Below are 25,389 nucleotides of genomic sequence, written 5' to 3'. Positions count from 1 at the left end.
TTTTCACCATGAGTCAGACAGACTAAAGGTAGTATTTTCAGTGCATCAGCATTACAGTGTCCTTTGGTAGCAGTGACCTCATCTCTAGTGGGACATTATGGGTTTTTCCTCTAGTGTGAAAAACTTGAAAGTTCCACCACTTGCGGCTTTTAGAATGGATCTTAGCAGAGGTTAGTTAAAGTCATGCAGCCATAACATTCTACAGAGAATTAACTTCATCTGCTACAAATTCTATGATGATGAATACATTGACAAAGAGTTAATTAGTACATTGCTGTTGAAGTAGCTTTTCTCTTAAAATGTTTTTCAGCTGAGCCAAGGTAACATAGGCTTGATTAGCTTGGACAGCTTTAACCCTGTGTATCTCTAAAAGACAGAGTTAAATGTCAGTAAAGCCATCCTGGTTCCAAAGCCTGTGACCCCAAACCCTTGTGATGCCAACATTACTTCCATCAGAGCAATGAGCAGTTACTTATCCATAATAAAGGAAAGAAAGGAGCCCCAAGGGCACCACATCCTCTGGGCCATGGTAAGAAGTCAGTTAAATGTATGTGTCAGGCTAAAATTTATATTTCCGTTTAAGTTACACCAAAGAATGTGAAGCTCGGGCCAGAAAGATGGCAGAACAGGTAAAGACACTTGATATCAAATGTGATGGCCATTCCCCAGGACTCACATCGTAAAGAGAACACATGCCTTCAAATGTCCCCTGACTGCCACATGTGCTTTGTGGCACATACTCCTCCTCCCAAGTAAACAAAAATACATACATACATACATACATACATACATACATACATACATACATACATACATACAATGACAAAAAAAAGCATGGCCCATGCTCTAAAACAGGTGTCAACTGAAACAAAAACTACTTAACTCTAGTTTCATTTAATACTATGCATATGTTCTCAGATACCAGGCTAGGGTTGGATCCACGGCCAGAAAACCATGCGTTGTTTAACCTGAACATCCATTGCAAACATACATGTATCCAGTGAACCATAATCTCTACCCAACCATCTCTCTGTCCCTTCTCATCACAAGAATCACTCACTGCTCTCTTCCCTCTGAGAACCCCAGGATTTTTATTTACCAATGCTTCTTCAGTCTGTGCCGCTGCATGACTGTTCATACCTTCTGTGCCTATTTCACACTGAGCACACATCTAGTTATGCTTAAACTCTTCACCTATTACCCTATTGGGGAGGTTAATCTTCCCTTCCGACTTTAAGAAACTTTGGTACAGAGACCTACATGGTGAGAATAGGTATAATCAAATGATCTCCCCACATTCAGCCCCTGAAACTCTAATGATTCCTTGCCTGTGGGCATGGTTATACATAAACATCTGCATGTGCATGTAAACATGTTTCTGTTTTGATCCCAAGTGTGGGGTATGAAACAGACTTGTATGAGGGTGTGCAGTGTTTGTCATCTGGAAACAGACTTGTGAAAGGATTCGTGATGTTTGTCCACTAGAAGAGGTACTGCCTCTTTCAGAAGCATGGTCTTTGCCAACTGATAAACATCCCAGTATGGACTGAGCCCAAAACCAGAGGTTTGGCCTTTTGGTTTTAATATCACTTCCCATCGTTTGGCTGTTCATCACTCTGCTTCTAGACATAACATACCTAGAGAGAGACACTCTACAGAATGCTGCGAGGTTCCGGTTTCCGGCTTCTCCTCAGAGTCCAGCTGCTGTGGTTGCAGTCACATTTGCTGAATTGCTGCTTTGCTGTTTCATGGGTCTACTGGAATTCCGAAGATGAAATGTGGAATCGCTTGAAGGAACTGAGTCTAAAAAGGTCTACTTCTCCTGTCTAGGGTAGGTGAGTTGGAATGGAGGTTTAAGCATTAGAGAACCCCAAATAAAGTAAGTTTGTAAAAGTTAAAAGCCTACACATGCACTTCACATTCCAGAAACACCCAGGCAACTCCTAAGATCACTCAATCCTGAAATACAGTGCTTTAGAGCATCACTTCAGATTTTATCTCCCAGAAACCATTTAATATACATCAAATAGATTTGTTTTAAAAGATAGTAATTGTGGAATACAATTCCAGTTCCAGCTGCATCTCAGTTTGAACTACCAGCACGTTAGCAAAACAGTCATGATCTTTAATTATAGCTTCCTCCTGTTAGTGACATCATTGTAACCCTCCAATATAACCCATACATTCTTATTCTTATATTAGGTATGGTAATGGGCCAAATTTGGCTTTATTTATGTCAACATCAAATATGACTTGTTAACAGCAGGCTCCATATATCATTTTCTGTATCTTTGTCTTTTTCAGAAACTGATGTTACTTAAAAGCAGACAAAATAATAATAGCTATGACGTCATGTGTCTCTTGTGAAGTGTCAGACACACAGCTAATGCACCAAGCACAGGCATGTGTGGCTAAGCCTGCAGCAGTGAGAGTAATACAGGACCACTGTGGGAACCTGCAGGCAATAAGCCAACTTCAGGGCTTTAAGAGATGATAGCAAGACTAAACCGTTACAGAATAATGAGTTATGTCAGTCAGCGTGTTCTGGGCTAATTAACTGTACATCCAACCAAGTTACCAGCCAAGAGTCACCATCACAGACCTGGAGAATGTGGTCATCACTCCTTCACATACTTTAAGAATGCTTTTCTCTTTCATTTGAGTGACACTACTAAGAATGAAAATTTAAAAACAGATGTTTAATAGTTATAGCCTGGACTTCTGTAGAAACTCAAATCAACTAAAGTGTGTACTATTTAGACTTATGTTTATATCACTTCAAGTATTAAAAACACATGTGCTTACTGAATAAATGAATAACATCCACAATAATTACCATTAATGCTTAAAATAGCTGTGATTTACAACACTAAACATTACATTTAAATTGCTATATAACCTTATTGTGGTAAGAGTTCTATGGAAACCACCTTGCATGGTTGCACACTTTCGCATGCCTAATCACAGTCTACTCCCCTGATAACTAGGTCTCCTGAATTTTCTCCAATATCTCTTCACATTTTTTGGCATACTTGCATCCTGTGATCCTATTCTTCCCTCTGACCTCTTTTAAACAGATGTGAAAGAAAGATAACTCGCATCCTATCTCTACCCACCTAGTTATTATGTCCATCCCTTATGTTGGCTCTTATTTTCCTTCTGTTAGTGGTAGGACCACTAGTATTTCTTGTAGGTCATATCATCTAGTAACTTTCAGCCTTTGTGAAGTCTGAAAAACTTTTTATTTCACATTAATTTTGAGAGATACTTGACTGTGGATCAGCCAGATACTTTAGTGCTTCCAAACGCTTGTTCTGCAACTCTGACAACCTGAGTTTAATATCAAAAACATCACATGGAAAGAAAGAACCAATATTTGAAAGTTTTCCTCGGACCTCTGCATGAGTGTCATGGAACATGCATCCCTATACCTCAAAACAGCAAAGATACACACATACACACACATACTCATGATATGAATTTATTATTGATATTTATCATTGATAAATAAATGATAATTAACTTAATTTAATTTTTAAAACTAAGGCACCAGCCAAGGACAATACAGACGGTAAACTTTAAACCCCTACCCAGATCTAGCCAATGGTCAGAACAGTCTCCACACTTGAGTGGAGAGTGGGATATGACTTTCTCACGTACTCTGGTGCCTCACATTTGACCATGTCCCCTGGAGGGGGAGACCTGGTGGCACTCAGAGGAAGGACAGTAGGTTACCGAGAAGAGACTTGATACCCTATGAGCATATACAGGGGGAGGTAATCCCCCTCAGGAACAGTCATGGGGGAGGGGAATAAGGGAAAAGGGGAGGGAGGGAAGAATGGGAGGATACAAGGGATGGGATAAGCATTGAGATGTAACAAGAATAAATTAATAATAAAAAATTAAAAAGAGAGAGAGAGGTATCACTGTTTCACTGAATATAAACTTCTAGATGTATCAGCTAATGTTGCTAGTTGGCACAAGTTGTATTTCTAGATATGAAAACCAAACATTTGCCATGAATAAAAAATATATGAAGAAGTTAGCCCTTACAAATGCTAAGTTCACAGCATGGACTATGTGAAACCAGAGATTATTGTCTTTTGATTTTGGATATTGTCTGGTTCCTTTCACGTTTTCCTTGGACATTGGAGAAGACCCTTTTGGGTGTGCACTTTCATTTATCTATTTTGCCATAAAAAATATAAAGTTCAGAAAAATACTTGAAGCAAATTAGATAAAATGTTCCTTAGGAAATCTTGCAAATTTCTTTGTTCATTTGATTTTGCACTTTCAGAAGTATCTACAATAAGTGGCATAACTGGATGAAAAGCAGATATCAATAAACACAAGTGTGTCACTTGGGAAAAGACAATTGATGAAGACAATCGGACAGGAGCTCTCCAGAACTTCAATCCACTTTTTCTATGTGAGGCTCATCTGTGTAGGACATAGAATTTCCGGTTTATCTCAGCTCTATTTTGAAAAGGAGGTGATGGAGAAATGGAATATATGATACAGGCCAAAGGTGATAGAGTTTACACGGGGCCTTCTCACGGTCCCATTTACCTGCATTTCTAATTAGCCACTTCTTTAATAAACCTTCTGGTAAAACGATCATTTACTATCTTAAGAAGATTAACATTCTACTTAAAGGAATATGTAAGGTCAACGACTTTGGTTTTCAAGAATATGTGATATTAGTAAGGAAGTAAAAATGTCATCTTGATCTTGATCTAAAAAGATTTTAACCCCTAGCCAAATACACTTGATTTTGAAACTAAACTATCTGGTCTTCAACCCTCCTCAGAGACTTGAGAAGGAATAAAATTTAAATGCCTGAGTGAACTGGTAGTGCAGGTTAGCAGCTTCCAAAATGAGAAAAATGACTGAGACAGTTTACTGCCTGAACAGTCACCCAACAAGGATGAAATTTAAGGATTTCATTCAGAAATTTAGACCCAACAAGATAGGAAAGATGTTTACTTCAAGTTTGACAAATACAAATAGCCAAATGACTATGAATGTAACATTTAAATAACTCATGATTGTCACATGGTTCTCCCTGCTGTATGTAGTTTGTATTATGCATGTGTAATCAAATAAATGTATGTGGAGAAAAGTTGAAGGAAGAATACAAGACTTATTGAATGGCTTCTGGAAATAGCTAACTCTTGAGCCTCCCTGTGATATGTGCCAGTAATTGGTGTTATCTGCTGCTGTGCTTTGTGAGGTCTTCAGCACATTCGCAGGGTTACCTAGAAGACACACACATGAGAGACTGGGGATGTCTAAGCACAGTTCTTTTGACTCACAGCTCCCTTTCTCTCCTCCAAGTTCTTTCGTGCCTACCCCACGACTCCATCTCATATTCATGACCTCATCTATAATTACTATACACACACAAACACACACACACATGTACACAAGCACCCCCTACAGAGCCATTTAGTGCTGCTTGCGTGTACATGTGTTTACGACTGACCACTCAGGACTGGATAGCTTGAAGACCGTCCCCCTCTAAACAGCTGTTGGCTGCAGACATTGCTTTATTTAAGTGTGAGGCCTTGTCAAATACCTCCTAGCTGATAGAGTACGTACTTGAGTCATTACTCCTATATCCAGAAGAGGTGTCTGGATTTACCTGGTGATTTCTTTTGCCATGGATATGATGGTGTGCATTGCAAGTCAGGGGTTCTGAGTGAATGCATGCATTTCTTCTTGTTTTGGCCTTCCAGTTATCTGCTGTGATGAAGGCAAGCTCATGGGAACCACATGGTGTAAATCTAAGCCAGCCTAAAGCCTAGACGAGGGCATCATCAATAATGAGATATCCATTATTTTTTAATTCATTATAATTTATTCTTATTACATCCCCATTATTATCCCCTTGCTTGTATCTTCCTGTCCCCGCCCTCCCTCTTGCTCCCTCTTCCCCTCCCCTAGTCCTCTGACAGAAAGGGCTCTCCTCCTCACCTTATGGCCACAGCCTCTCAGGTCTCATCAGGATAGCCTGCACCCCTTCCTCTGTGTGCCTGTGGAGCCTCCCGACCAAGGGGAAGTGGTCAAGTCGGGGGCACCAGAGTTCATGTCAGAAGTAGTCCCTGCTCTCCCCACAACCATGGAGAATGAGCTGTTCATTGGCTGGATCTGAACAGGGGTTCTAGTTTCACTGCATGCATTGTCCTTGATTGGTGCGACAGTTTGTGTAGGGCCCCCTGTGTCCATAAATATTTGTTTTTTATAAGTCCCTGCATTCAGAGTGTTTTGTAACACAGCATGCTTGCAGAATAAAGCTATAGTCCTCAAGTGTAATATTATAGAATATATTATGTGCTTGAGAAGTTTACAGCATATGGATACAGAAATGAGTACATAAAACTGACAGCAGTAGTAAGAGCAGTTTCTGTTGACCCTCACTGCATGCCAGGGATTTTTTCTGGGTCCTTATACTCACAAAAGCAATATAAGGAGGGAATAGATGAACAAGAAGTCAGTTTACTTCCTCAAATCACACAGTTCAAAATAAACAGAACCAACTTCCCAGCCCAGACAGTTCTTTTTGCATTTTCTTACTATTCTGCCACTTGAATTGTCATGCATGAAAACATCATGTAATAAAAGTAGCTTTATACTACATATAGTCTTTCAAAATTGCAGAGAAGAGATTTGATATCTGGGTGTATCTGCTGCTTGGTGCATCATGCTGGATAGCTTAACTTAATAGTAATAAAGGATTATGCAGTCTGGACATCAGACATCGTATCTTAAAACTTCATTCAATCTCTCATAGATGTTCATCTCCATCTTTAGTGTGACAAGATTTACAAGAATTTAACTCCATGCAATAAACATATAGCAAACACTAAGCGGGAAGACAATTATCAGTGTCTTATTTAAAATTCAGGCCCGGTAATACACAGAAGGGGAAATGGGCTATCATGATGAGACCTGATAGCCTGTAGTTATATACTGGGGGAAGAGGTCTCCTTCTGTCAGAGGTCTAGGGAGGAGGAATATGGCAGAAGAGGAAGAGAGGATAGGGATGAGAAGATACAAGCAAGCGGATAACACTCAGGATATAATCTGACTAAATTATGGTAAACTAAATTTTTTTAAAAAACCACGATAAGCTTACAGAATCCATTATTGTAATTATTTTTTCCTTTTTCCTTTTCCTTTTCTAAAAACTTGCTCCAAGTCTTAGTTACTGTTCTACTGCTATGAAGAGACACCACGACCAAGGCAACTTACAGAAGAAATTATTTAACTGGGAACTTGCTTAAAGCTTCTGAGGGCTAACCTTCTATCGTCATAGTTGGGGGTATGGCAGCAAGCAGGCAGGCAGGCCTGGCACTGGAGAAATAGCTGAGGGCTGCATCCAGACCCACGAGTAGCAGGCAAAGATACTGAGGCTGGCACAGTGACACACCTCCTCGAACAATCCCATGCCTCTCAGTCCTTCCCAAATAGTTCCACCAACTGGAGACCAAACATTCAAAGATAGAAGTACATTTTTCTTCAAACAACCATACTCCATATAAGGCTGCTTTTGAAAAAAAGGAAGAAGAATTTGTTATTTCTAGTGCTACCAGACAACCAACACCTTTCATTTCAGGGTTCACAACTTCCACACTTTAGGTGCCTTTGGAACAAAGTGAGAAATGCAGACTATTAAGTTACTGATAACTGCACAGCTACATGGTAAATTTTGTTGTGTTTTCAATGGGCCATCTGTGAGGTTTGGGGGAAATTAAGGCCTCAATTTTATAAAATAGAGCTGCCTGTGTTTCAGTGGCATGTAGGGACAGGGCAATAATTAAATGTAGTCTTTCTTTGTGTCTGTGAAAAGTCATTCTAGGAGCTTATGTAGACATAAACAACTGAATAACCAAATCTATACATGAAGTGCACAGCATTTATGTAGACATAAACTTTAAATCCTATCCGTATTGTATATGACATGATACAATACAATAAATACAAACGATTTTACATAAATGCTGGTTTTACATAAATGCTGGTTTTACATAAATGCTGGTTTTTCTGTGTTGTGTTGCTCAGAGGACAATAACAAGATTCAGTATAGGCACACATTCTTCCTGAATACTTTTTGGATCCGTGTTAGATTCACAGAGAGAGAAGTAGAAGACACAGACAGCAGCAATTGTCAATGGGAGAAAAATTCTTAAAACCCTCAAGGAAAGTAGGGCTTTCAAGACTAGCTGACGGTCACAGGACGTCTCTCAACACTCAGCTGCAGATCAGCAAGTGCTTTCCCAGAGTCACCAGATGCCCCCAGAAAGCTTCTCTGCCCCCAAGAAAGCACAGTCCAAACCTAGGACACTCTACTTCTTTCCTAGATAACTCACCATAAACAGACAATAAACGCTTCATGGTTTCAAGCCAGCTGAGTCTCAAAGAAATTAAGTGACTTCAAAAAGGCCCCTCAATAAGGAACAAACTTGGTGGAAACAAGGACTCTTTGCTTGTTATTTCCTGTTCCTGTGCATATCCAGTGCAGTCCACATTGACCAGCCTCTGTCTCATTCAAACCAGCTTCCCAAGGGAGGGAGATCTTACTCAGCTCAGTGAACTCTGGGCTCTGATAGGTCAGTATTCTGTCACTTGTGTCTTAAAGTACTATGTAAGCTGTCCGCAGAGCCATCTGAAAGGCAGGAAGACAGTTTCAGGAGCCCAGGGCTGGCGGATGAGTGACATTATTCAGAATGTCTCCAGAGAGTTTATATCAAGAGTCATAGCTCGGCACATGTATCAAGAAATAAATCAACCTCCATGATGAGCTGGTGTTCAGTTTTCTGTGGATGTCCCTCACTCTGCATTTCTGTAGGCTCACAGTGCTCTCATACCAAAAGGGCCACACATGTATTAAAACTGGTGTAGCCAAAAATTTTTAAGAATTCACTTTATGGCTGCTTTAATATTGTAAGAGCAAAAGGGAAAGTCTCTAATGTGACATTCATAAAAGCTAAAAACCCATTGCAGAGAATATAAGGAAAGTGTCTGTTCATAGAACTACAAGTACACAGACTCAACACCCTATCTGCATCTCTTCTGTTATTTTTCTTTTACTTTATAGACAAGAAGAATTGCTGATTGCAGAGTTCCACCCATTGCTGACTCAGGAGGACTTTTTCTTGTTTGTATAATAGGTAATGCAGACTGCATCCCCTCGAGAGACTTCAATTACGACCAAGAAAGTCTTGATATGCCAAGAAATTCTGTACCAGTAATTTATGTTATTGTGACTTCTTTGAACATTGCATCCAGAAGGGATTCCTTTTCCAGCACTTAAGCCTTAACTATCAAAGGAAAGAAATTAGAATCAACATTTGGTTTTCTAAAGGAAAAAAAATATCCATTTTATGTTAAAATGGAAGAGTAAGCCCCCTGAAAATTATTTCTCTATTTCAGTTTTCGAAAAAAATGTATGAAAATATTTTCCATAAACATATAATTTCACCTTAATCTTGTGCTTCAGAATAATCCACATATTGATTTTAGAAATGATAAATTTCTACTCAGGATTTCTCAGTATGCCTGTCAGAGATTTATATTTAGTACCTTTTAAAATTATAAAAATTTAATTTAAATATGAAAATATCTCCAACAAGCTACGTGGCAACGAAGGTTTGTTATTCTCACTATCTTTTGTATTACTAACTCAGCATTAAACCCAAGGCTCCAGCCTATCCGAATAGGCAACTGAGAGAACTTTACCCATTATACCAAATATTTTCTGTCTTGAAATAAATGAATAAATTTCAGGCCCAAAACAGCTGTTAGAACTTACATAACTACTGGTGTTGACTAAGAAAATAAAAGTCTGTAACGTGTACTTTGTATTTTGTAGAGAAAAAACATAAACTGCCAAGTCATTTTGTTTAGAAAAATAACTAGTTTTGTGTAACTATTCTGCACAGCAGATAATGGTAGCTTGGAGGGCACATTAATGATCAATTAGGAAATACCCTTACCGTGTTGATTTTCTGATTTTGGCTTCTCTTTCTTCCCCATGAACTTAGTAACAAATGTATAGTTACTGCTTTGCCATCTTTTTTTGTTTTTCTTTTCTTTCTTTCTTTCTTTCTTTTTTTTTTTTTTTTTTTTTTTTTTTTTTACCTCTTAAAAAAATTTAATCTGCCGTTCCCTGAGAAAATTCTTGATAAAATAAATTAATCATGAAACTCAGGTGGTAACTATATACTCGGACCAGCAGCTGTTCATAGACAGTTACTATGCTAGGTCTTGGAGCAGTGACACTTATTTCACAGCATGAGCAAAGACTGGGGTGGTTCAAGGTCAGGCCACTGCCCTAGTAAAGTCTTCATTCTTCTTTTCTCTTTATAAAGCTGGTATTCTTTTACCCAACCCTAAGTAAGATTATTTGGAATAGACAGAAGAGTGATTTCTATTATAAGATACAGTTTCTTACTTGCCAGGAAATGTGATTCTTAAAAAGACAAAGCACTCTTTTTCCAGAGAAAATGAGATTTGTAACCTTCTTCCAGCTCTCTAGCTTTACCAGTTTAAGAGTTAATGGAAAATAGCTTGAGAATTCACCTTTGAAGAGGCTAAAAATACCACAGAAAATCTCCCCAGCACTACCAATCCCAGCTGTAGTAGACTTCACTCTCTCAGATGTGATTCTGGCTCTTGAATCTCAGACTAACCTTGGGAGCTCATTTCCCAAAGGACAAAAGCCGTTGCTCTCTTAGCCCTACTTTCACTGATCTGAACCTCTCTCTTGCCAAGACCTGGAAACAGGGAAAGCAATTTTACTGTCACTACTTCTTTGTGGAACTCCCTCATGCAAGTCTGGAAAGGCAGCTCATGCTCATGGAAATGTCTACATGAATGTGCAAAAGCCAAAGTGCCAGAACGCTGTGTGGACCTCTGTGTATGGAAGCTTGAACTTGGATGTGTGGGTAATTTTAAACTGAAGCCCATAATAGAAAGTCCTCAATCAAAACAAACACACAAAAATGCTAAAATAATATCACCATGATGCAAATCCTCTGAGAGTTTGATCAAGTAATATGCCAAGATATTATTCAGTGAAATTCTTTTACTAGTATATTTTTAGTATAAGGTGAGGATCATAATAAGATTATTAAGAAATTACGATGAGATCCTATCCTCTGAGCTTCATATTTCTAGCTAAAACACTGCCTGCTTGTCTACAGGCCACACCTGCACTAGGAAACCAAGGTAAGACCCCCATCATCTGCCTGCCAACTCCCCTTAAAGCACACCCCAAAGCCCTAAACTTCACCCCATCCCCTGGGCTCCATATTCTTGCCCACAGTTTTGGCAAACGACTTGTGGAATCCTGGAAGCTGTGCTTGTTAGGGAACCTGGACACAATGTTGGCACTTAAAACCACAGAGGTTACACAGGAAACAAAAAATCCCAACAGAGACACCCTCCTGGACCTGAAGACTAGATGGTTAGCAGAACCTCAGTCCACTCAGGCCAGAAGACCAGAGAAGAAACAAAAGCCAGGGTGGGGGAGGGATGTCTAAGAAAACAGCCATCTAGCAAAGATAAACTATAAGCCCAAACCCAGATGACTAGAGGACTGTGTAAGAACACAATCAACAACCGCCAGGGCAACGTAGCACCACCTGGGCATGGCTATCCTGCTACAGCAACCTTGGATATCCCAACACCACTGAGACACAAGAAAATGGCCTTAAATACAATCTTACGAAGATGATAGAGGCCTTTAAAGAGAAATTGAATAAATCCCTTAAAGAAATTCAGAAAAATACAAACAGGTTAATAAAACTGTTCAAGACCTAAATATGGAAATAGAAGCAATAAAGAAAACACAAACTGAGTAAATCTGCACATGTAAAATCTAGGTAGGAGAACAGGAATTAGATATAAAGTTATCACTAACAGAATGCAAGAGATGGAAGAAAGAATCTCAGGCATTGAAGAAATTGATACACCAGTCAAAGAAAATGTTAAATCTAAAAAGTTACCAATACAAATAATCCAGGAAATCTCATACCCTATGAAAAGACCAAAACTAGTAATAATAGGAACAGAAGAAAGAAACCAATCCCAGCTCAGAGGCTAGAAAATATTTTCAATGACATCAGAGATGAAAATTTACTTACCTAAATAAAGAAATGCCTGTAAATGTACAGGAAGCTTATTGAACACCAAAAAGATTAACCCAGTAAAGAAAGTACCTCTCCACATAATAATAACATTAAATGTACAGAACAAAGAAAGAATATTTAAAACTGCAAGGGAAAAGTACCAAGTAACAAATTAAGGCAGACTTATTAGAATTACTACCCTTCTCAACAGTCTTTAAAAGAAAGTAGAGCTTTAGTAGATGTCATGCAGACTCTAAGGGACCACAGATGCCAGTCCAGACTGCTACACCCAGCAAAACTTTCAATCACCATAGATGAAGAAAACAAAATATTCTGTGACAAAAGAAAATATAAACAGTATCTATCAACAAATCCAACCCTACAGAAGTTATTAGAAGGAAAATTCCAACCCAAGGAGGTTAACTACACCAAAGAAAACAGAAAATAATTAATTTCACACTAGCAAAACAAAAAACATACCTACACACACTACCATGACCAACACCAAAACAACAGAAAGTAATAATCATTGGTCACTAACCTCTTTCAACATAAATGGACTTAAGTCCTAAATAAAAAGACACAGGCTAACGGAATGGATGTGAAAATAGGCTCCACCATTCTGCTGCATACAAGAAACACACCTCAATATCAAAGGAGATATTACCTCAGAATAAAGGGCTAGACAAATATTTTCCAAGCAAATGGACTGTAAGAAAACTAGTGCAACCACTCTAATATCTAACAAAATAGACTTTCAAGCAAAAATTAATCAAAAGAGATGGGGAAAAACACTTTGTACTCATTAAAGAAAAAGTCCACCAAAATGACACATCAATTCTGACTATCTATGCCCTAAATTCAAGGGTGCTCACATTTGTAAAAGAAACAATGCTAAAGCTTAAATCACACATCAAACACCACATATTAATAGTGGGAGACTTTAACACCCCACTCTCACCAATGGACAGGTCATCCCAATAGAAACTAAACAGAAAAATGATGGAATTAACAGATGTTATGACTCAAATGGACATAACAGATGTCTACAGAACATTTTGCCCAAACACAAAAGAATATACTTTTCCTCTTCAGCAACTCATAGAACCCTTTTCAAAACTGACCATATAGTTGGTCACAAAACACATCTCAACAAATAGAAGAAAATGGAAATAGCCCCGTGTATCTTATCAGACCACCATGGAGCAAAGCCGGACTTCAATAACAACTGAAACAACTGAAAGCCTACAAATTCATGGAAACTAAACAACTCTTTATTCAATGGCCAATGGGTCAAAGAAGAAATAAAAAAGAAAAGAAAAATATTCCTAGAATTCAATGAAAATGAATGAATAGCATATACACACCTACAGGACACAATGAAATCAGTGTTAATAGCTCATAGCACTTCATGCCTTCAAAAAGAAATTAGTGAAACCTCACACTAGTGCCTTAATGCCACACCAGAAAGCTCTAGAACAGAACACACTGAAGAAAAGCAAGCTCATGAAAAAGGAGCAGACAGCAGGAACCAATCAAACTCAAGGATGAATAAATAAAGACACAGAGAACAACACAAAGAATCAATGGAACAAAGACTTGGTTGCCTGAGAAAAATCACCAAAATAGACAATCCTTGTAGGCTCAATTTTCTTAACCAATATATTTTATTAACAACTTAGTGACTAAGCATACGTCACTTATAACCCGACTAACCAAAACAATAGGAAATGAGGATTAATGGACACAATAACAAAACCTTAAGGATATCAGTTCCGAGGAACGATTCTCCGGGAGTGAGCTGCAGGATTTCTTCTGCTGGAGCCTGGGTAACCAGAACCCAGAACCTCAGCAGGAGCCGGAGCCCCGAAGCCTTCCCTCGAGCGGTTCTCTCTAGGAGCGTCTTGAAGCACAGCGATGAACAGCAAAATCTATCCCAAGTCTCAAAAAAACAAAAACAAAAACAAAACAAAACAAAAAAACCCGCCTCCACTTCTGGCTCATTTATATATCTCCTCCCAGAGTCTGTTCATAGGATCTTTTCAGCTGGCAACAATTAAGCTCCTGCACGAGGTGGTTGCTCTTCTAGTGAATTAACCTCACCTGTTCTCTCAGGAGACCGTTACGATCCCACACTTGGAATCCTAAAAAACAGGTTTATCTCTCCTTCAAATCCCTTATCCAAACTAAATAAGAGTAAAAAAAAAAAAAAAAAAAGACTATTCAAGTTAATAAAAGCAGAAATGAAAAGGAGGGCATACAACAGAGGAAATCAACTGAGGAAATTCTAATAATCATTAGTTCACACTTTAAAAACCTGTATTCCACAAAATTGGAAAATTTAAAAGAAATAGGTAATCTTCTTGATACACACCAGTACCAAAGTTTAATCAAGATCAGATAAATAATTTAAGTAGACCTATAACACCTAAGGAAATAGAAGCAGTCATTAAAATTTGTGCCCCCACCCTTGCCAACCCCAAAAATCCCCAGAGCCAGACAGTTTTGCTGAAGAAGTCTACCAGACTTTCAAAAAGGAGTTAGTACCAATACTCATCAACTTATTCCACACAATAGAAACAGAGCATTGCCAAACTCATAATATGAGGCCATAGTCACCCTGATCCCTAAACCACACAAAGACTCAACAAAAAAGGGAAGATCATAACAATTTCCATCATAAACATTGATGCAAAAATGCTCAATAAAATACTTGCAAACTAAATCCAAAAACACATCAAAAGGCTTGTCCACCATCATCAAGAAGGCTTCATCCCAGAGATAGAGGCATGGTTCAGTTTACAAACATCTGTCAATGTTTGCCACCATATAAACAAACTGAAAGAAAAAACAAACCCCATGATCATCTCATTAGAGGCTGAAAATACCTTTCACAAAACTGAACATACATTCATGGTAAAAGTGTTAGAGAGATCAGTGATACAAGGCACATACCTAAACATAATAATGGCAATATGCAATAAGGAAATAGCCAACATCAAAGTAAATGAAGAGAAACGTATAACAATTCCACTAAAGTCAAGAACAAGATAAGGTAGTCTACTCTCTCCATATCCAATCAATATAGTGCCTGAAGTGACACACTAAACCTGAGAGACAAAAGGTGGATAGTACCGTAAATGCATTGGCAAAGGAAACAGCTTCCTGAAAGAACACCAACAGCTCAGGCACTAAGATCAACAGTTACTAAATGGGACCTCATGGTACTGAAAAGCTTCTGTAAGACAAAGGGTACTAACGAAAGGACAAAATGGCAGCCCACAGAGTGGGAAATGATCTTCACTAACCCCACATCTGACAGAATGGTGTTATTAAAAATATATGAAGAACTAATAAACTAGACGTCAACAAACCAAGTAATCCAATTAAAAAATGGGCCGCAGGTCTAAACAAAATTATTGACAAAAAAGTTTCTAATGGTTAAGAAGCTACTTAAAGAAATGTTCAACATCCTTATCCATCAGGGAAATGTAAATCTGAGATTCCGTCTTACACCTGTCAAATGGCTAAGATGACAGCACATGCTGGAGAGGACGTGGAACAAGGACAACGCCTATTCATTGCTGTTGGGAGTGCAAACTTGCACAGCCACTTCGGAAATCAATTTGAGAGTTTCTCACAAAATAGGGAATAGAACTACCCCAAAACCCAACTATACTACTCCTGGGTTTATACCCAAAAGATGCTCCACCACACAACAAGAACACTTGTTCAACTATGTTCATGGCAGCTTGATTCATAATAGCCAGAATCTGGAAACAACCTAGATGTCCCTCAATCAAAGAATTGATAAAGAAAATGAGGTACATTTAAACAATGGATTATTACTCAGCCATTAAAAACAAGGATATCAGGAAATTTGCAAGCAAATGAATAGAACTAGAAACAATCATCCTGAGTGAGATAACTGAGACCCACATAGGCAAACATGGTTTATATTCACTTACAAGTGGATGTTAGCCATAAAAGAAAGAATAACCATGCTACAATCCACAGACCCTAAGAAGCTAAGTAACAGGGAGGGCTCAAGGGGGGAGATTCTTGAATCTGAGGAGGGGAAACAGAATAGACATCATGGGTGGACAGTGGGAGGGAACTGTAGCAGTGAGGATAAGAACGGGAACAGGAGGAATCAGGTGTTAGAGGGACAGAGGGAGAGATTACTGGAATGGGGGTGCACCTACTGGGTGAGCAAGAAACCTAGAGCAATGGAAACTCCTAGGAATCTACTAGGGTGCCCCTAGCTAAGACTCCTAGTAACAGGGAAAATGGAGTTGGAATCATGCATATACTGTAACCAGGCAGGACTATTAATAGAGGGATTGAAACAATGTCTCAGTGTTTTATTACCAAGGCCACTCATATAAGGAAAACATTTAATTGGGGATAGTTTATACTTTCAGAGGTTTAGTCTATTGCTGCCATGGCAGGAAATCTAATGGCATGTAGGCAGGCGTGGTGCTGGGAAGGAGCTGAGAGTTCCTTGGTTTAGTTGGCATTGGTTACTCCCCTCAATGTTGTGGTTCACAAGATCAGAGGAGACGATGTGTGACTGATACCAAAACAGAAGAGCAGTTTGAGGGGAGAGGTGGGATTAAAGCACAAGGATATATGGGGGGTTAGATTTAGCTTGACATCTCAAAACACATTGAAGACATTTGCAAATCTATGCAGAGAGTATATTCTTTGAAAATTTAAGATGTGCCATGTAAATAAAAATTTTTTCTTGCTTTTGAGAAAATTATGTACAAAGTAGACAGCAGATCTTGTCATGCTTATATTATTTGATTTAGGTAACCTAAGATTATAATTATGATCTTCTAAGCTTTCAAGAGCAAGTAATGTGCACAGATAAGGTGTTGGGGTCTCCATGGTAGAACTTCAGAGTGATGTCCACCTCATCCAGTAAAACTGAGAAAAAAAATTATCTGAGTGGTCATTCCTCTAAGAGAAAATACTTTGTCAAAGGGGGTAATACAAAATGTATATGCCTAAAACAGACATCATCTACAAGAGCAAAGTACCCCCAAAGCTCATGTAAAATGGGGAGGCTAGTACTGGTCAATCCTGATTGAAAATTACAAGTAATGCCAGGACCATAAAAGAAAATCATAGAAGAAAGTGATATGCAAACTGGAGCCTGGCCAGCATGGTGCTCGGTGGGGAGAGAGGTTAAATCTGTCAGGGACCTTAGGTACTCCATGCCTTTAACTTGAAACCACAGAAAGAAAAAGAAGAGGCTAAGCCCAAGCAGGGCTAGACCAAGACAAAATAGTGGGCAAAGAACACTGGGTAAGGCTTGAGGAAAGGAATGGAGAATAGAAAATGACTACGGGAGGAAAAACACCAAAGAATGAATTCACAAAAATAGACTTGGAAAGAAATGACTCAGGGTCTAATAGGAAACATAACTATGGAGCAGAAAAGCAGGTCAAATATCCTCAGGTTATGAAAATCCAGAAAGGATAATATTCTTTAAAATACATAATCACCTTGTGGTAGTTATTTAACAAGCATGTGTAAAAGTCAGAAAGAACTGCAATTTAATGTTATTTATATTTTTGCATTTGTGCATAAAACATGTAGATAAGAATGTTAAATAGTCTGAATAAATGCATAAATTATATTTACCCATAAACATGGGCACTATTTGAAATATTGTACTTGATACAAGTTTCTTCGCAACTATAAGGATAGTGTTGCCTCTACAATTACTGAATTCAGAGAAATTTAATAACTGGTTCATGGTTATCAATTCAAACTAGCCAACAGTTCAGACAAGATTCCCATCCAGTCCCAGAGTCCATGGCTAACGAAGTAGAGAGTTGCATTCCTCAAGCAGTAGTTGTGCATTTCATGACATTTCTACAAACAAAATGAAACACAACAAAAAACAAAAACAAAAACAAAAAACCACTGTTCTTTAATAAGGCTGATTAAGAGTTGTCTAGTTTTCCCCCTGACTTCCTTATCCCATTTGTTCTATCACTTTCCCTTCAGTCAGGCCTCCCTAGAGTTTCATTCACTATCTCACTTGAATGCCAAGTCACAAGAACAATGCTTTTAAACAGCTTTTAAAATTCATGCCAATCTGTCCTGTTCTCTCTCCCTTGGGATACAAATACACACAGCATTTAAACTACATTCTTTCCACTGAATCTCTACTCCACCCCATGCCTTTGTGCACCAAAGCACAATCCACAACTCTTATATCCCAGAAAGCAGTCACTCCTGACTATGGCTTAAGAGATGCACACTGTGGTAAGGTTTGTTGCCCTATTTAAGTTCTTCAACTCTAAAATCCAGTCAAGCCAGCCCTGTGTTCCTCTCATTATTCCCAATGCATTCCATATCCTTTCCCAAATCTCAGCTGGTACCAGAGTTCTTCTTCCTCATTTGGAAATCAAAGTCTTTTTTTTTTTTTCTTCTAACAATTCCCTATCCTTTTTATATCAATTGTGTCCTCTCTTTAACAAAAATCTTAGACAAAGTGTCTAACATCTGGATCAATGAAACCCTCACTAGAATCACACCCTACACTACATTACAGGTACTTGGTACTTGGTAGTTCTCTAAGCAATGGTAGATCACCACATAGTCCCATCTTCCCTACCTCTTCAACAGCAGGGAGCCTACCAAACACACAGTACTTTGTGTTACCTACATTGAATGCAGTAGTTGTTTCCAATTACTAATGCCTTTCTAGAAGATGCCAAAGGTGCCCAATCTCCCTGGAGAAGGAGTTACAAGATTCTGTGACTTGACATGGGTGCTGTGAACAGAACTTGGGTCTTCTATAAGAGCAACTAATGCTCTTAACCATGAGTCACATCTCTAAAAACCTTATTTTATTTTTATTATGTTTATGTGTTGGCATCAGTGCCCATTAAAGGTCAATCTTAAGTGACACATTTCAAGAGCAACCCCAACAACTCCTTAGAAGCCAGTGTTTTTATCTTAAGTGTACCATTGCTGTAATGGGGCTTACCCAGGGATGCTTTAGAAACACCAAGCTCGTTTGTTCTCATGAAGAAAATTCCTGCTGATCTCACAGATACAATTTACCAAGTTTATCCCACAATAAACCATCACAGCCGCAGGAACAGTCAATGGCCAAATCTGTATGCCGCAGAAGTGAGAAATACATTCGGGTACCATGAAAACACGAGCCTGGGAGCACTGCACTTGTGGTAGTGTGGACATTTTCAAGCAGCTCAAACTGAAATAAGTGTAGGTCTTATGATTCACAGTACAAGAATCCTAGCTGACTGCACTTTGAAAGGGCAGAGTGTGCATCATGCAGATGTCTTGAGGCCAAAATTGCTATCCTTGTTTGACCTTTGGAGCCTCAAATCAGTAACAGGCTCTGACTACATGAAGAAAACTAAGTTAATCTTGGCCACAAATACCCAGCAACCATAAGGTCAGACAACCTGCCTACGTTTCTACTGTCCACCCAGACATCTATGTGTCCACACCATAATGCAGAGCAGAGCAGAGCATTAGTGTGCACTGAACACTCATTTCACTTCGGACACCACGTGAAATGTTTTACACATATGAAAACTCACATCAATTCTATAAGCTTGCTACTGTTAAAATGCCCATTTTGTGGGGTGTGAAAGACAACTCAGCGGTTAAAAGCAATCGTTACTCTTATAGTAGACCTGGGCTAGTTCCTAGCACCCACATGGTGGCTCACAACCATCTATACCTCCAGGTCCAGGGCACTGAACACCTGCCTCTGAGCTCTACAGGAACCAGACATACATGTAGTACACATGCAAACATGTAGGCAAAACATTCACACACATAAAATAAACTAAATACTTTTAAAGATTTCAATTAGTTCAGATGAAGAAATGAAGGCTTGAATGTTTAAGTAACGACCGAGTTCAAATAGTAGATGAACCAGGATTTGAAGTATGAAACTTTCTCGCAGATTCGATACTCTAACCAGTCTGTGATTACAAGGACAGGATTTGTTTTTCTTCAAGTTTGAAAGGAAGTCTCTGGCAATCACTTTCTTTCTACAAAGGACTTACAGGGGGTTATCAAGGCTAATGTCAGATGCATTCACAAAACAAACAGAAAGAACAACCAAAATCATTTTTTCATATTTTCATACTAATTGGGAAATTGAAAAAGAGGATGGATAAGCTAAAGATGAAATACAGAACGGGGCAGGGGGCAGAGAGGGAGGGGGAGAGCTGGCAAGGCAGATCTGCGCTCCCTGTGGAGTTTCTTTCTGGGCCTGGCAAATGTGCTCACAGTAGTTTCAGGGGCAGATACTGTAGAAGACCCTAAAGGGAAATCTCAGTAGCACCCATCAGGGTACATTCCTCTGTAAAGTAAGAATGTCAAATGAGCACAAGGGTCTCACTCAGCTGTAAACAAGCAGAAGTGTTCCCCCTTTATAGAAAGGCACACACACACACACACACACACACACACACACACAAAATGTGACTTGATCCTTCATTTAGTATCAAGAAGGAAAGAATTCAGTGACTAAGATGGTATGAGTAAACAACCAGTTTCTCTAAAGAAGGAGATGAAAACTCCAAATCCCACAGCATCACGAAGCCAGATTCACAGCAAGGCACCAGTCAGGGCCCTTCACAGGAAACCTTATGGGATGGCACTCAGCCATCATTGCTAGTTTTACTGGCTAAAGGCTATGTCTTACCACTTTAGTTTTTAATCAAACAAGAACACTAAAAGCCCTAGAAATTTCTTTCAAAACTCACACCACTGTGTAGGCTTTGCCAGAGACAGTAAAGCCAGGGAGACTGGAGGATAGTTGAATTTGGAATGAAATAGTAGATAAAACTTTACTTTTGTTTCAAGGAGCTACCCCTACCAATTCAAGTTTTAAACTAATGCAGTTAAAATAACAAGCATTGAGTCACAGATCCTCACAAGGTTTCACAAACAAACCACCTAGAAGCCCCTTTGAGTTACTCCTAGGACTATTCTTTCCAGTGTCACACACCCTAACCATTAGAACTCTCTTGATGTATTCTTGAGCCTAGGTACTGAAAAAAAAAAAAAAAAGTTAAAGATTTAGTTTTGCTTCCCCTTTGTGGTGGGGGAGGACGTCTCCTTCTGTCAGAGGTATAAGAGAAAGGAATATGGTGAAAGAGGGAGGGAGCAACAGGAAGATACAAGTGAGGGGATAAAAATCAAAATGTAATCTGAATAAATTATTTTAAAAAATAAATAAATAAAATGTAAAAAAATACTTTTGATCTCTCGATGTTATTGTTGGACACCTTAGTCTTAGCAGCCTCAAGGGCAAAACAGCTTGCTTTGCTTTCCTACTAATTTGGCCAAGCCCTGCTTGGCACACATCATACCGGCTTTTGCTAGCGGAGTTCCTGCTTTGGTCACATAAATTAACTGAGGCTCCTAGATGCCATTAGATGACACAATTACAAAATTGGTACAGAGATGAAAGGTTCTACCCTTTCCAATGACCTTGGCAGTGAACTTGAATTATGCTTTCAAGTGTGCCAGGGAAACAACTATACCTTCCCTCTACCCTTACTTCACCATAGCCCAGAATTCCAAGCAGTTAAAAGAAAATGCATCCAAGTAAACATGTGACTTTTTATTCCTTTCCCTGTCATGGTTTATAGATGGACCTCTCTCTGTGAAGCAAACTCTAAGAGTAGAAAGGCAAATCTGAGCTCAAAGACACAATATGCCTTCTTGATTTTGAGGATAATAGCACACTTCTGTATTCCTTATAAAATGAGGGCCATAGTCTTCATTTATGATGATGATTGACACATCTGGTAGGGATCGGGAAGCTTACCAAGAAAACTCCATTTTTTAAAAAATCTTTTATTATTAATTTATTCTTGTTACATCTCAATGGTTATCCCATCCCTTGTGTCCTCCCATTCTTCCCTCCCTCTCCTTTTCCCCTTATTCCCCTCCCCTATGACTGTTCCTGAGGGGGATTTCCTCCCCCTGTATATGCTCATAGGATATCCAGTCTCTTCTCAGTAACCTGCTGTCCTTCCTCTGAGTGCCACCAGGAAACTGGGACAGAGGGGAGGACATCCTATTGGGACTCTAGATGAGAGAAGCAAGGGAGAATGGCAAAGTAGAAGGATCCAGAGGGTCCTAGAAACCTACAAGTAGAACAATATGATAGGCAGATTTGGGCCCAGAGGTCCCGCTCAAACTAAGGCACCAGCCAAGGACAATACAGGCGGTAAACTTTAAACCCCTTCCCAGATCTAGCCAATGGTCAGAACAGTCTTCACACTTGAGTGGAGAGTGGGTAACTCCATTTTTGAGGCTCTGAAGAATATAGTTTGTGATAAGGAGCAAGCCACAGGAGAAGCAAGTGAAATTTAGAATGAGGTCAAAGAAATATACGTATATACATACATACATACATATGTATATATATATATATATATATATATATATATATATATATATATGCGTGTGTGTATAAAGATAAAGTGTTCAAGGGAAGTATACATACACATATACACATATGTATAGTTCAAATGTACAAGGGAAATATATATGTATACATATATATGCTTTCAAGTGTGCAAGGGAAATATTTTGTTTATTATGTATTATTTTCCATAAATAATATATAAACTATAATTATATATTAAGTGAGGGCACAGAGGAAGAGAAATACTGTAATAAATGAGGCCGAAATTGCATAGAAACATGACCTTCTCTTACTGCAATAACATAGCTCAGTACCTATCTAGAGCAGGTGACTGCCGTGGGAGACAGCGCCTCCGTCTTACCTGCGCAGGTTTTCCCGTCGTATGTCTCGCACACCCACTCCTGGCACTCGCAGAGCGGCCCAAAGTAGGTGCCAGGTTCGGTCACGTGACAGATGCAGACCCCGCACTCGCACTGGCCACGGCCATGGCACAGGGCGCCCTCTGGGGACTGCCCAGGTGCACGGCATCTGCGCTCGGACTCGGCCCTGGACAGCCTGCATGGGACTCCAGACAGGCTTCTGCAGGAGGTAAGAAAGGCCAAGGCCAGGCCACAGTCAGACACAGACCTGCCCCTTCTACTCCCAGCCCACTCTCCTTCTCCTGAAGCCTCTTTTCTCTGTGGGCCAAGCATGCCTCTGAAGGACTGCTAAACCATGATTAAAAATAGTACCTTCCAAGCAGACAGAGGAGATGGCTGGCCCCTTGCTCCTTGGCAGATTGCCACTGAATCTTAAATGCACATTTTGATTAAATGCAAATTAGTCTGAAGTATGATACTTGGCTGGCTTTTGTTCTGTTTTTAAAAATGTCCCGTTGCTATTTGATAGCTAGAGGGAGATTATTTCATGAAAAAGAAGAGGTGGATTTATAGAAAAAGTTTAATGTAACATATATAAGATAGGAAGTGATGCTTTTAAATTGTGCTTGAAGCAGACCTTATGAACTTTACTTTTTAAAAGTTGGAATAGAACTAGTCGTCTCTTTCAAAATGCAATACAAGATGTGACAGGGCCATCAAGCAAGTGCTATATTAGAAAGTAGAAATAGCCGCCTTACAGGCTGTGGGGTGACACAGGTGTGCATGAGTACATCTTTGGCTTGAAGTAAAAATGCCCCCTAACACATATTTGTAGAGAAAGAAATGACATTTTGCTCGTGAGTATTTTTCCAAAGAAAAACAGCAAACAGACACGAAGCAACACTCAGGTTAGATACGAGGAAAGAGAAGGCAGAACAGGTTGGAAACCGTTTATCTCAAGTCCCACTTAGTAACTGCTCTTGGTTTTTAGGACAGTCGGGCATCTGCAAGCTTGAGTTCTGCCACGCACAGCAGGGTAGGTGTGTCTGAAAGAATAATAAACCAAACTTACCTCAGAGATGGTGAGAAGCTCTGAGAAGCAGCTGACAACCCAAGGAAGGAGAGGGAAGATGCCAGCAACAAAAAGTTCCTGAAGCCGAAGGAATGCATGCTGAGCTCCGCAGGCAGGAGGGCAGGCCAGCACCGTGGGGTTTCCTCCGGAGACAGTAGAAGTGTCACCAGCAGATGTCCAGACAGAAGGACTAGGGACACCCGAGCTCGCAGGTTCTGGGCTCCTCCTGGAGGCTCAATTGCCTGCAAAGACTTGGGCAGTGGAGCCGCTCTGGGCGGGGTACGGGTGCCAAACTCCTCCAGCGGAGAGTCTAGGCAGGGAAGTAATTAGAAACAGTTGTACAAGCAGATGGTTTATTTTGACATTTTTTGAAAAGTGTCCTGTTCACAGATTTGAGAAAATCACGTCTTTCTTCAAGTACAGGCCTCAGAAATATTTAACAAGAGGATATTTGGTCTGGCTGATAGGAAAGAAATTGTTAAAATAATTTCTGAATTGTGAAAAGGAAGGGAGGGCTACGGGTGAGCATGGCGGGAATCGTTTTCACTAGCTGTATAAAAGATACCCATTGGCAGCATGAGTGACGCGGATGGGATGAACAAAGCTGACAAATACAACTGTGTATTTATTAATCTTTGTCTTTAACCATGGAAATCTTATTCCTTATGTCTCTAACAAAGTGTATTTTTCTTCCAGTTATTCAGGCCAGTTTCTTATCTTCGCAGCCACATTTTTTTTTTTTTTAACTTGGATGGTCCAAATTTGAGTTATTCCAAATCCACTGCACTCTTTCCCGTGATTTCAGTATACAGAAACAAAATAAAATATCTGTTTATAGTGCAATTTGCACACACACACACACACAATCAGCAGTATTTCTCAGTCACCTACTTGATGCCAGCCTCTGATATTAATTTTGCTTGTGGGAATGACCACACATCGGTTTGCTAGTTACACCTCTATCGCTCTCTGTGCCAGACATACAAAGGGAAAAGGGGACTAATTTCTTTCTGTGAAGGCAGATGACTAGTAAACTGTCAAGCAAAACAAAAAAAAACCCCACCAATTCCAGGGGGTGGGGTGGGGGAGATCCAAGATGGCAGCACCCAACACACAGCTTGTTTGATCAGCAGGACAACAGTGACTATTCAACAACCCAAGGACCCATCTGAGAATGACAAAACACCAACCAGTACTGGTGACCCACAGGTGGGAGGGGTCCAAATTATGTGGAGCACAGTTGGGTCCAGCCTCCAGCCACTCAGAAAAAAACATAGAAAAGTTCTAGTTCCCCACAGAAATGGACACTAAGCCTCTGAAGGCTAGTGCCACATGCCTGGCTGGCGGGTAGCTTCTGAAATCGTGGAGCATAGTGTG

General features: G+C 39.6%; 1 protein-coding gene across 2 annotated transcripts in view; it reads right to left on the bottom strand.

The window, feature by feature from the left end:
* Positions 1-24,469, bottom strand: part of Itgbl1 (integrin subunit beta like 1) — a 249,915-nt gene extending 225,446 nt beyond the window's left edge. The window contains exons 1-2 of one of the 2 annotated variants that reach the window (XM_051161007.1): positions 24,013-24,469; positions 22,943-23,160 (exon numbers count right to left, since the gene is read on the bottom strand). In XM_051161007.1, coding sequence (XP_051016964.1) covers positions 22,943-23,160; positions 24,013-24,110 — 316 coding nt within the window. In that variant the 5' untranslated portion in view covers positions 24,111-24,469. Of the gene's footprint in view, positions 1-22,942; positions 23,289-24,012 lie in introns of those variants that run through there. The other variant, XM_051161006.1, reaches the window with a different exon arrangement.
* Between the last annotated feature and the right edge of the window lie 920 nt (positions 24,470-25,389).

Source organism: Acomys russatus, chromosome 18 (genome assembly GCF_903995435.1).
Source record: "Acomys russatus chromosome 18, mAcoRus1.1, whole genome shotgun sequence".
NCBI lineage: Eukaryota > Metazoa > Chordata > Mammalia > Rodentia > Muridae > Acomys > Acomys russatus.
The sequence above is the reverse complement of the archived record's forward strand: the minus strand, read 5'-3'. Positions and strand labels throughout refer to the sequence as shown.